This window comes from Alligator sinensis, unplaced genomic scaffold (genome assembly GCF_000455745.1).
Source record: "Alligator sinensis unplaced genomic scaffold, ASM45574v1 scaffold109_1, whole genome shotgun sequence".
Lineage (NCBI taxonomy): Eukaryota > Metazoa > Chordata > Crocodylia > Alligatoridae > Alligator > Alligator sinensis.
Window position 1 is genome coordinate 2862248 of NW_005841852.1, and position 12276 is coordinate 2874523.

The following is a 12276-nucleotide window of genomic DNA, read 5'->3' on the forward strand; positions in this document are numbered from 1 at the left end:
AAGAGAGGAGGAGGAAGCCAGGCTGCACATGCTGTGTGCACAGTGGAGAGGAGGTTGCACTGAGGACTCTTTGGAGCAGGGGATGTATCTTACCCCATGGAAGTATAGCACCTGGTACAAAACTGTACTGGCCTCTAATAAAACCACGTAGGCACTGCTGTATCACACAGAGGTGGAACCTTCCTCTCCATTTACAGCAGCCAAAATGGGGCGAGGAGAGAAGAAGGAGAGTGTGTAGGCTTGGGCAGGGTAGAATCCTTTGAAAGGTGACTGAACCGAATGCAAAGGATTCTGGGAAACAAAATCCCCTGAAGGGAAAATCTGTATCATGGTAGGAAAAAGGTGAAGTACCAACACAAGCATTCTCTGGAGTTGTCTCTACTTCATCCTGCTGTGGTCAGTTACACCAGAAATGTCATTTAAAGGCCACAGGTATTTTTTCTTTGTTAACTATGTCCAGTAAGAAATGCCTGGAGCCAGGCTTGATTCCTAGCAATTAACTCCTTGATGCTGTAAGTGGAGGGGAGGGTTTCTTGGCATGAGTATAACTGCTACATAAGGGACACATCAAGAACTGCCAATGCTGAGGGGATTAATGGTCACAGTCTGCATCTTAATCCCAGCAGATAGTTTGAGGCATCTTGGCAAATTTCCAGTCTCGTTGATAACTGAAGTGCCTCTTCCTCTCATGGAAAATGTTAATCCTTTCCATGATTACACTTAATATTTGAAACAGATGAAAACTTGCATTCGCTCAGTGCTTTTCTTGTCTCACTACAGCTTTCCAGTTTGTAAGTGGATCAGAGCTTAGAGCTCAGATACTGGTAAATGATTCGCAAGAGGGCAAGGCTGGAGAATAAACGTTTTGCTTGGGTGAGTGGGAGACCAAAATGAAACTGCTGGCCTTGAGCACAAAGAAGAAAAGCCTAAAAATTATTATTATCTATAATAGAAGTTCATGCCATTCCCTGGTGGGTTTCTTAGGACATAAAGATGGAAGCCCTGACTTTTGCCTGGAGTATTAAAGATCTTTGAGGCATGGGGTTGTTTTGTTGTCCAGGGCTAAATTTGTAACTCCAGGTCCTGCCATCTCTGAGTTACTTGATTGTTTGGTCAAGTGGTGTGGGTGCTCTATTTGTCAGGAATACCAGCAATCAGCCTCATTCAGTGCGACTGGGCAGCAGAGGCATATCAGGCAAACTAATGCCTACATGCTGCCTGAAAAGATTAAATAGAGCCCCGTTTCCTCCTTCAGCTAATCTGTGCCAAAGGATTCAGGTCAGTAGCATAACAAAGGGTGGGTGGCCCACCCCAGGTATAGATCCTAGCTGTTCGTCTGTTGTAGGCTGCTCTGCACATGCTTCTGCTGTGCTTGCTGCATTACTCCTGCATGATTGGCTTCTGGTTCCTGATGTTACCCCTGGAACTTAACACTCAGTTCCTCACTTGGTTTCTACCTGCCATTTCTTGTGATCCTGGCTCCCTGACTCCTTCCAGCAAACCCTGGGTCTGGATGGCTTCTGATTCTCAGCCCTAACAACTGGTTGTGTTGTGGGCTGTCTGTGGTACCTAGAGGGTCCCCATCATCACAGTATCTGAGCACCTCACAGTCTTTAATGCACCTATTTTTTCAGTATGTCCCTTTTTGCATGCATCAGGATGTCAAGAAATAAATTACTTGCCCAAAGTCGCACAGGAAGTCTGGGAGAGCAGAAAACCTAAGTCTTCCAAGTCCCAAGCCAGTGCCCTAACTGATGGGCAATACTTTTTCTCCACTGTGAGAACCTATGCTCTAAACTATGCCCTGGGAAAGATGACCCTGACATCTTCAATGTCTTCATCAGTGACTTGGATGAGGGAGTGAAGTGTACTCTGTCCAAGTTTGCTAATGATACAAAACTATGGGGAGAAGTGGACACACCGGAGGGCAGGGAACAACTACAGACAGAGCTGGACAGGTTGGACAAATGGGCAGAAAACAACAGAATGCAATTTAACCAGGAGAAGTAGAAAGTGCTGCACCTAGGGAGGAAAAATGTCCAGCACACCTACTGCCTAGGAAATGACCTGCTAGGCAGCACAGAAGTGGAAAGGGATCTCGGAGTCCTAGTGGACTCCAAGATGAACATGAGTCGTCAGTGTGACGAAGTCATCAGTAAAGCTAACTGCACTTTATCATGCATCAGCAGATGCATGACAAACCGATCCAAGGAGGTGATACTTCCCCTCTATTGGGCACTGGTCAGACCGCAGTTGGAATACTACGTGCAGTTTTGAGCACCACACTTCGAGAGATGTGGATAACCTGGAGAGGGTCCAGAGAAGGGCCACTCGTATGGTTAAGGGCTTGCAGGCCAAGCCCTACGAGGAAAGACTAGGGCACCTGGACCTCTTCAGCCTCCGTAAGAGAAGGTTGAGAGGCGACCTTGTGGCTGCCTATAAGTTCATCACGGGGGCACAGAAGGGAATTGGGGAGGCTTTACTTACCAAAGCGCCCCTGGGGGGTCACAAGAAATAATGGCCATAAGCTAGCAGAGAGCAGATTTAGATTGGGCATTAGGAAGAACTTCTTCACAGTAAGAGTGGTCAAAATCTGGAACAGGATCCCAAGGGAGGTGGTGCTGTCCCCTACCCTGGGGGTCTTCAAGAGGAGGTTAGATGGGCATCTGGCTGGGGTCATCTGAACCCATCCCTCTTTCTGGCTGGGGTCATCTGACCCCAGCACACTTTCCTGCCTATGCAGGGGGTCAGACTCGATGATGTATTGAGGTCCCTTCCAACCCTAACATCTATGAATCTATCTTGTTCTGGGGATCCTTTAAGTGGTCATTTGCTATACTAGATAGTGCCCAGACAGATTGGAACAAAGGCTGACTTTTGGGGCTTTTTTCTCTTGCATATATTTTCTTCGAGTCTGGAGCTGGCTGCTTTGGGATTGCCTTTCCTCTCTGACAATCATGCTTCATTGTTTGTTGTTCAGACAAGTAAAAATGCCTATTCAAATACTTCTGAAACTGTTGAAATGCTTTAAAATGGCCACCCACATCTGTTTATGAGGACATGGATGTGTGGCTTAATGGCAACATACTTGTCTATTGTACGAGTAGGAAACATTCTGTGCACTTTATTTTTGCTACATGAGCATCCCAGATCCTCATTTCATTCTTCTATGGTTTTGAAAGGCATTAGTTAGCTTCATGTCACTCGCATACCTATGAAGAACACCCAGTTTTCTGCCCTGTTATCAAAATGACTATAAAGGCAGCAGGCAAAAGCACAGATATGTAAAGAGGTGCAGTTGCTATGCTTTTAGTCACTATTGACTTCACAGGTACTGTTACTAAGTTCATCCATCCAGTCCCCCAGCTGAGGCTGTTGCATTACTACATGGATGTTTGGTCAAGCCTCAAAGCTCCTTTGTGCTTTGATGCAGCCCAGAAATCAAAAGCTTTAAAGCTCGCACCTTGCAGACTTCACATAATGCCAGCCCCCTTTCCTGGCAATTTTATCAGTATGAGAACGATCTCTGCACTTTGCAGTGTATGACACCTTAATGTGTATTTAATAGTCTGACCCTATGCTGCCAGAAGGAGTGTAACTGAAAGGGTGGAGGAGTGGGTTTCTTAGTTCTGTTACTTTGGTCCAACAATATCTCTAGGGAGGCAGTAAAGAAACAAATGGTCAAGTGCTTTCAGCTACCCAGAAGCACCATGTTGTCCCAGAAGCAGTTATTGGGGCATAGTCTTGCAAATTTTAGATGGTTGCCTCCAGAAATAGACTTCAGGTCTTTCCAAGAATGTAACTGTTAAAGCCTTGTGCGTTGTTAGACCTCTGGCTTTAAAACTGAGCTGGTTTATCCTCTTCTTGCCTAGCCAGAGGTACGTTCTATAGCTTTGGACTGTTCTTGTTGAAAACTTAAAATCATAAAGGCTTGGCTGGTTACTGGGGTTAAGCCAGGGATCCAGCAGTAGCTAAGCTAAACCGCCAAGAACAGAAGCTGACAGGAGGTTAGTAACTTGATATGTGACCCTCTGATATTTGGGGCTTTGTAGGTCAGCAGGAGAATCTTAAGTTTCGCTGCTGGCTCCTGGTAAAATATCCTGTTGAGATTCTCTCTCTTTTTTTCTTCTCTTAAATAAGAACAGGAGTAATATGCTGAAAGCCAGTGTGCGGTCTGGGCTGTGGTGCTTAGTGTCAGTGTAAAGCCCTCAGATAGAACGCTGCTGGAGGTCACAAATAATGAATTGTAGTAATCAAGCTGGGAAATTACAAAGGCTTTAACTAATGTTTCCCGATCTTGGCTGTCAAAGTGATTTCAGTCTCCCACTGCTTGGAAGATGGCAAAAATAAATCCCTGTTAAAGCTTGAAGATGATCTGATGGCAAGGTACTTAAGGAGGCTTTTATATTTATATGGAGGGAATCTAACACTTTAATGTGAACAGCTCTGAAGTGACAGCTTTGGAGACTGGAGTACTGGACCTACAGGGCAGGGATAGCATTGGTGGTAGCAGTGCCAACTTCCTGAGGCTCCCCTCTAATGCTCCACAAGTGTAACTTAATAGGGTTCACCTCTAGGTCAAGTTCAGTGACCTGTTCAGTGGCCCACTCACTTTCTTCTGACACTGTTCAAATGGGGCAAATGCATCCTGCTTGTGATAAGGCAGTGGCACTCTGTTAAATTGGTCTTGGGAGGACAAGGACTCAGGGGTGGCTGGTTATGTCTGAATGAGTGGCACAGTACTAGAAGAATCTGAATCCCGTTACTAACACTAACTTCCTTGAAATTGTAACTTCATTAGTGTTTGTTTGTCCTGCACCAATTGTCCTTGATTTCTGTGCCTGTTTCATTCCCTGGCTATCCAGTACTTTGCATCGTATTCATGTCTACTCAGATCATTTGTAGCAAACCTGGCATTTTTGCCCATTGCTGCATCCTTACTTGTCTCATCCTGGAGTGCATTATTGATGAATTCAGCAGCTGAATAGAAGAATGGGCTGAGATTGAAGCTGGGGAGATCATCTGCTTCTACCCCATGGTACTCGATGGCCATGTCTCTGTAGTACTCTGGTCCAGTGTCCACGTTCCATCGCCCATGGGCTGCGTTGAGGATGTGGGTGAAGCCAGCTTTCTCAAGGCTATAGCGATCTAAGGCAGTTTTCCTATGTAAGCAAAAGCCATGTCAGGTATGTGAAAGGGCATCTTTCATGAAGCAACAGAAGTTTCTTTCTTACTTTGCAAGTGACAAATCACAACAATGTTGATGATACTTTAAAAGAGGATCATTTGCAAATGCTAACTTTTACAATGTTGCCATTTAAGAAGGAGAAGGATCTTGTGCCGTTATCAAATATCTTCCCAAGACACAATAGCACTGTTATCCTTCTGGAATCCTTCCAGTGTGGGCATTTTTTTTATTCTACCTATTTTAGAGATGGAGAAACTTGAATTACAGTGGTTGAGTTGTCCAAGGTCCCAAAGTGAGTCAGTGGCAGAGCTAGGTCTAGCCATTATTAATCTTGCTCTCCCCACTTCTGCTTTGAGGGTGGAAACACTGCCTCCCAGTAATATAATTTGGGGTTGTGGGGAGAACAGGACACCAACCCTGGGTGCTGACTTAAAGGGGGTGCCACTATGGGCCCCTCCCCTGAAGAGTCTTTGGCATGGCAGGTACAGCTCTGTGCTGCCCAGCCATAGGAGCTGGGCAGGTGTAGACCCCATACCCAGTAGTGGAATGGCACTCCCTGGGAGGCTTTGTCATGGGAGGCACAGCCCTGCACCTGGCAGAATAGGTGGAGAGTGTGGAGCACCAAGAGGGGCCCCAGGACCAGAAGCCTGCACTGCTGCCTGTTTCTCAGCAGCAAGCCAGGAGAGCCCCATCAGGCAAGATGTTGCTGCCTCCCCTCCCCCACCCACAGCCCATCCCCTCCTCATAGTGATCATCGTAATACCCTCACTCTGTGGCGAGTAAGAATTTGGATTGTAGACTTGTCTTTACCACCTGGATCATAGAGTTGTGTTTAACACCTCTGAGTTCTTTGTCCTTTACATTTAGCAGCAGGTCACGTTTTCCTCTAGTCCCTCTGGTGGAGAGGTCCTGTAAGACTTCCCCTTGTGCCAATAGATCATACAAGACTGGTTAAATGTGTTGTCTTAAAATGAGAGATACTTGGAGGTCATATATCTATCTGCCTTTGATAAGGACCATAATCTGTTGAATGAAGTAAAATGATGCAGTGCCTATCCCGTGTCCTGTCTTTCCCCTAAAGGAAAATGAAAATGCTTCCCTGGACAAGGGGTGGAGGGTGGTTCTGTTGGGATAAGATGAAACAAACAATAATTGAGATTTTCAGTGTAGTAAGACCTGGCAAAGTTATCCTTTTCCCCCCTGTGATTGAGATGCTACTGAGGGTAGCACAGGTGGCTACCGTCCCTTCAGAGAAGCCTACTGAGTGCAGAAATCTGCTACTGTGGTAGTGCTTAGGAGCTTCTGTCATGGACTGGGACCTCATGGTGCTATGTACTGTATAAGCAGATCAAACAGGATGTCCATCCTCCAAAACAGCTTACCATCTAAGACAAGAGGCAACTGACAGGTATGGAGGGACAGATAGGGGAGTTGCTGTAGGTCAGCAAAATATAGCTTGTCTTCTTAAGATGAGTTCTCTACCCTTCCTCCTAATTCTGTTTGTTGGAAGATACAGGGGAGAGGAAATTCTAGTTGCACCTATGCCTGGTTCTGTGGTACCATTGAACTCAGACTAGTCAGAAACAAATCTGGAATGACTTGAGCCACAACCCTGTAGAAAAAAGTTGACATCACATCCAGCACAGTGCCCTGAGCCTGAACATTTAGTTCTTCTGAGGTAAATGCCATTTTTTTCATGCATAACATGTTCCAGAACATAATATGAAACTTGTTTTTGAAAGGTAGAATGAAGAAAAAAGATTTTTCTAAAATTTTAGCTGAGGGACAGCTCAGGGGTCTTTTAAAATCAGGGAGAGTGCTTAATTTTCAGGTGACTCGCCCTCCTTTTCCTGCTCAACTAAAACTGAAACTCTAGGTGCTGCTGAAGACTGGTGTCCATGTGTGGCGCTCTGATTTTAAAAATAGCTGAAGAGTCTTAGGGCTATGAAATAAGAGAAGGGAGACCAGGAGCAGCTAGCAGACAGCAAATTACCAAAAGAAAAGTTAGCTTGATTAGTGGAACATCAAGACAGTTAAAAAGGAGAGATGGCCATTGTGGAGTGAAAAAAAATGAGCCATTAAGTCAATTGGCTTCCTCAGCTGCCTGAGTAGTAATGCCACAACTGCTGCACTGAGAGGCAGGAATCAAAGCAGAGTGCTTCTATTCTGGGGAGAACATCAGCTTCTCCATTTTGGAGGGCTGATTTTGAGGAACAAGGTGCCTCTTGTCTTCAAGAAAATAGGGCATTTCTTCTGCCACAGATTCCATTCTGGACCTGAGCAATGTCTCAGTAAATGAGAATTTTCTGATGAAGACCATAATTAGAAAAAAATGGTTGATCAGTTCTTTTGTCTACTTAATAGGCGTGAGCTCAGTGAACAACAGAATATGCAACAGTTATTGGAAGAAATTTTGAAGGTGGCACTCAAAACCTTTTTTTTTTTTTTGCCTTCTTCCCCCAGAAGGAAATACTCTTCCCCTTGAGCTTCCTGTCAAATACTTTCTAATGACTCCAGAGCTATTCACTTCAGGAGCTGTCTGGATGTGTTATTGAGTACAGTAAAAGTTGCACAGCAGACTGATACTTTAAAAAAGATTAAATATTTTCCTGGAGAGAAGGCAGGGGGCTAGTGAATTAATCCACTCACTTTCTGCTTGAGGTGAAACACAGATTTTTCTTTCAAGTTTTGTTTTGCTTTTTTTTTGCCCTCCCAAACAGGGGTGATGATGGGGGAATCTATTTTCTATTCCTCAGACATGGCCCAAAGCATGTATACAGAAAACAATGAAAGACTGATGCTTTCAGGTCATAGATTTGTGCTCAATTAGAACCCCTGCAAGTGGAATCCTACTTGCTGAATAGCAAGTAGGACCACATTGTAGCTAGGGTCAATGGAAAAATAAAGATTAACTGTCTGTGAAAAGGAAGTTCTGATGGACCGTAAGTGATGCCAAATTTGGATTCCGCAAATGCAGCTCAATCTAATAAATAGCAGTTGGATTAAATGATGTTTTTGTTGTCTTGAACAAGGACAATGTCAAACAATAGGTCACATGACAGACATATTAGCGTCTGACAGTGCAACATTCATCTGGAATCCAATTTTCCTATTTCCTTGATTGAGTTCTCAGGAGATTGTCAGAAATAAATGCCTTAGAACCAGACACTGTATCAAGAGACAGCCTTGATTATAATGTATTGCATATCTTTGATGCCTCCTATTTAAATGTGCAGTGGCTTTAATATTTACTACGCACTCAGGAGTCAGGTCTGTCAGGAAGAAAATGCAATGCCTTTTATTGACTGCATAAGCACTCTGCTCAAGTCAGTCTGCTCAGGCTCCTGGAAACATCTAGTGCTCCCTGGGCAAAATCATGAGTTAAAATGGGCCTTACCATAGTTGCTCTAGCAAGAGAATCAGACCATTATAGCTGCATAATCACTTCCATGCTGCCCATCCTGACTGTGTAAATTAAATCTCCCAGGGCTCTTCAGGCTGAGGCTATAGTCTGTCTTTTGGAGAAGCCTGTCAGTCCACCTTTTTGTCTGAGATCACCTATATGACTCTCTGGGCAGTGAAAGGGGTACCCCCCAGCTCCTGTTGCTGTCTGTCTTATGCATTATCTTTCGTGCCTTGGACCAAGCTGTTGTTCTGTACTGTGTTTATTGTGGGGGTGTGTGTGTGTAAGCATTTTATCAGTTCTAATCAGTTTAGCTGAGTATCCCTGGGCGCGTCTACCCGAGACGCTAAATGCGCAGTAGACTAATTCTACTCTGCATTAGCACGTTATGGCAGAAGCTGTGCTATTGCACTAATGTGCAATAGAATTCGACTACTGCACATTAGCATCACTAAAAAAGCATGTGTCAGCACTACTGTGCAGTAGCACCACTTACTGCACATTCAATTAGTACCTGTTATTACAGGTACGAAACTTAATGAGCAGTACATACAGCACATGAATGCACATGTAGACATGCCCCCTGTGTCCTAAGCAGGAGACTGGATGAAAAGAAGTAATCCTTCTAAGACACTGTGGCAAAGGGCATGTTGCAAGTGCCTAGAACAAAGTAATTACATCTCTAATTGTGATTATTCCTTCTGTGAATAAAATTATAGGCAAGTGACTCTATAGAGATATATGAGGACACTCTAGTCCATCATCTGCCATGTGAAGCATTACTCACTGTAATATACAAAGCACTAACAAGTACAGCCTTATTTTAAGTAGTCTTTTCCTCTCTCCTTCCTTTTGATGTAGCCCCTCTAGCAAACCAAACAGAATTGTCATCCACACCATGCTTTTATATCCAGGGTGGGCAATTATTTTGGCTGGAGGACCACTTAATGAGTTTTGGTGAGCTGTCGGTAGCCCTGCCCTTTGACAGGTGCCCTGCCCCCTCAGCCACCACCTTGGGACCAGAAGTCCTGCCCCCTAACTTCTGGCCTTTGCCATTGAAAGTACTCCTGGGGGTGGAGGGCCTTGATGTTTTGACACTGGAAAAAAACCAAATTGTATACTAAAAGCCAAATATCTACTATAACACGTTTTAATTTGCAGTTTCCTAAAACTGGATCCTTTTTTCCCTTTTTATTGAATTCTATTGAACTAAAAATCTTTCAAGCTTAAGTGCCCAAATTTAAGCACTCAAAGCCCTATTTTAGCCAAAAGGACCAGAATTCAGCATTCCTCTGCAGTGTGTACTTAGGTTGTATTAAGCATGTACTTAGTTGAACTGGGCCCTTGATAACTGCCCTGCCTTTAAGTGGTGCTGAGCACCTACAGCCCCAGTTGTGAGCTCTCTGCAAGCAAGGCCATTTATGGTACTTAGATGTCTAATATAGATTTTGGTACCTTGTTTTAGTCTGGAAGCATAGGCTTTAATTTCAATAGAAGGTTTCCCCTAAGATTTTTAGTAGATGGTGGCCTTGTTCCTTCCAGAGTGGATCATGTCATTATTGTGGAATATACAAATAATTAAAACATTCCACATAGGCTTCTTTCACCTTCACCTACTATTTTGCTCTTGGCTTTTAGAGAACTCCATAAAGGTCAAATGGCCCAATTCCCTTTTGCAGTTTCTGGGCTGTTATAGTCCAGTTGGTTCATATTGATTGATTCGGGAGGTTGGATCATTTACTCTTCACAATAGTTACATAGTTACTAGGGTTGGAAGGGACCTAAATAGATCATCAAGTCCGAACCCCTGCCCTGGGCAGGAACGAGTGCTTGGATCATAATACCCAGGCCAGATATTTATCCAACCTCCTCTTGAAGACTCCAGGGTAGGAGAGAGTACCACCTCCCTTGCGAGCCCATTCCAGAGCCTGGCAGCCCTAACTGTAAAATAATGTCTCCTAAAATCTAGCCTGAACCTGCTCTCAATCAATTTGTGGCCATTATTTCTTGTATCCCAGGTGGTGCCCGAGGGAACAGAGCCTCACCTACTTTCTGCTGGTCCCCCCCAGTGAGTTTATAGGTGGCCACCAGATCCCCTCTCAGCCTTCTCTTGTGGAGGCTAAATAGATTCAGGCCCTTTAGTCTATCTTTGTAGGGCCTGGCCTGCTGCCCCCTGACCATGCGAGTGGCCCTCCTCTGGACCCTCTCAATGCTACTAGCCACATTCTTCTTGAAGTGTGGCACACAGAACAGTATGCAATACTCCAACTGTGGCCTGACCAATGCTGCAAAGAGGGGAAGGATCACCTCCCTGGACCTGCTTGTGATGCATTCGTAGATGCACAACAAGATGCGGTTAGCCTTACTGACTGCTTCCTCGCATTGGCGGCTCATGTCCATCCCGGGGGCAACAAAGACTCCCAAAACAATGACTCCAAGATCTGTATCAGCCATTGTGTTGTTGAGAAGGGTGTTCCCCAGCCTGTAGGTATGTTGCAGGTTCCTTCTCCCTAGATGCAGCACCTTGCACTTGTCTGTGTTGAATTGCATCCTATTCTCATCCGTCCACCTCTGTAACCAGTCTAGATCTAGCCAGATTCTGTCCCTCCCCTCCAGTGTACCCACTTCTCCCCACATCTTTGTGTCATCAGCGAATTTGAACAGGGTGCTTTCCACACCCACCTCCAAGTCGCTAATAAAGATGTTGAATAGCACAGTCCCAAGGACTGAGCCCCAGGGAACTCCACTGCCCACATCCCTCCAGGTCAAAAACAACCCGTCCACCACCACTCTCTGGGTGCGACCATCCAGCCAATTTGCCACCCATCTGATTGTGTAGGCATCAATGCCGTAGTCACCTAGTTTATTTATGAGAATGTTCCCAGAAAGCTGAAATGAGGCTTATTGTCTTCTAATATCGGCACTCTCTCTTCCTGCGTATAAAGAAACTGCCCCAGTTAACAGGGTGTCTTCCTTATTCTTGTATTTATAAGTTGCTCCTGTTGATGTAAACTGAAATTTTCTTACCAGTTATATTGGGTGTCCCCCACCTGTAAGAGGACCTAATTTTTAGATCTATGAAAATGATTCCTGCTCTCTGATAGTAAGTTTTCTTGAGATGCTGGGTACTGAAATCGTAGGCCTGTGTTGCTTCGAAGTTCACTTTTTCCATGACACTTCCAGAAAACCAACTTGACAGTTAGCCCCTAATGTGCTGAGACCACAGCCTTTCTCTTGCTGACCAATATCTCCTTGGCTTTCCTCTCTTGATTCCCCGCTTCATTTCTTGTTTTGTGTTTGCAGTGTGAACTCTATGGGGGAGAAGCTCTTGTTTTGTTGATAAGAAATCATAACACTTCTTGGCTATGCTTTAACTGAAGTGAAATGGCTTCCAGTTAACTCAATATAGCAAACATGAATATATGTTCTGATGTGGATGCTCAAGGATGTTTGCAGATATGCAGCTTTCCCAGCCACAGTCAGGAACAAACACTTGGGCTGTTCAGGATTTACAAGCATGTCACTGAATTGAAGGAACTGTGTAATCACTGAGCTTGATTTACAGCCCAACCCAAACCTTTACTGTAAAGATTCCTGTGGAGTCAGGCTAGTCACCTTTGAAAAACTTGGTTCACATCTTTGCTTCATCTTATTTCACTGGAATTCTTGGATACAACATAAGGGA

The 12276-nt window shown here is 44.6% G+C and overlaps 1 protein-coding gene across 1 annotated transcript in view; it reads right to left on the bottom strand.

Annotated features, from left to right (window-relative positions):
- Positions 1 to 12276, bottom strand: part of DUPD1 (dual specificity phosphatase and pro isomerase domain containing 1) — a 33863-nt gene that overhangs the window by 4363 nt on the left and 17224 nt on the right. The window contains exon 3 of the mRNA XM_006016285.2: positions 4942 to 5162. Within this exon, the coding sequence (XP_006016347.1) occupies positions 4942 to 5162 (221 nt within the window). The remainder of the gene's footprint in view (positions 1 to 4941; positions 5163 to 12276) is intronic.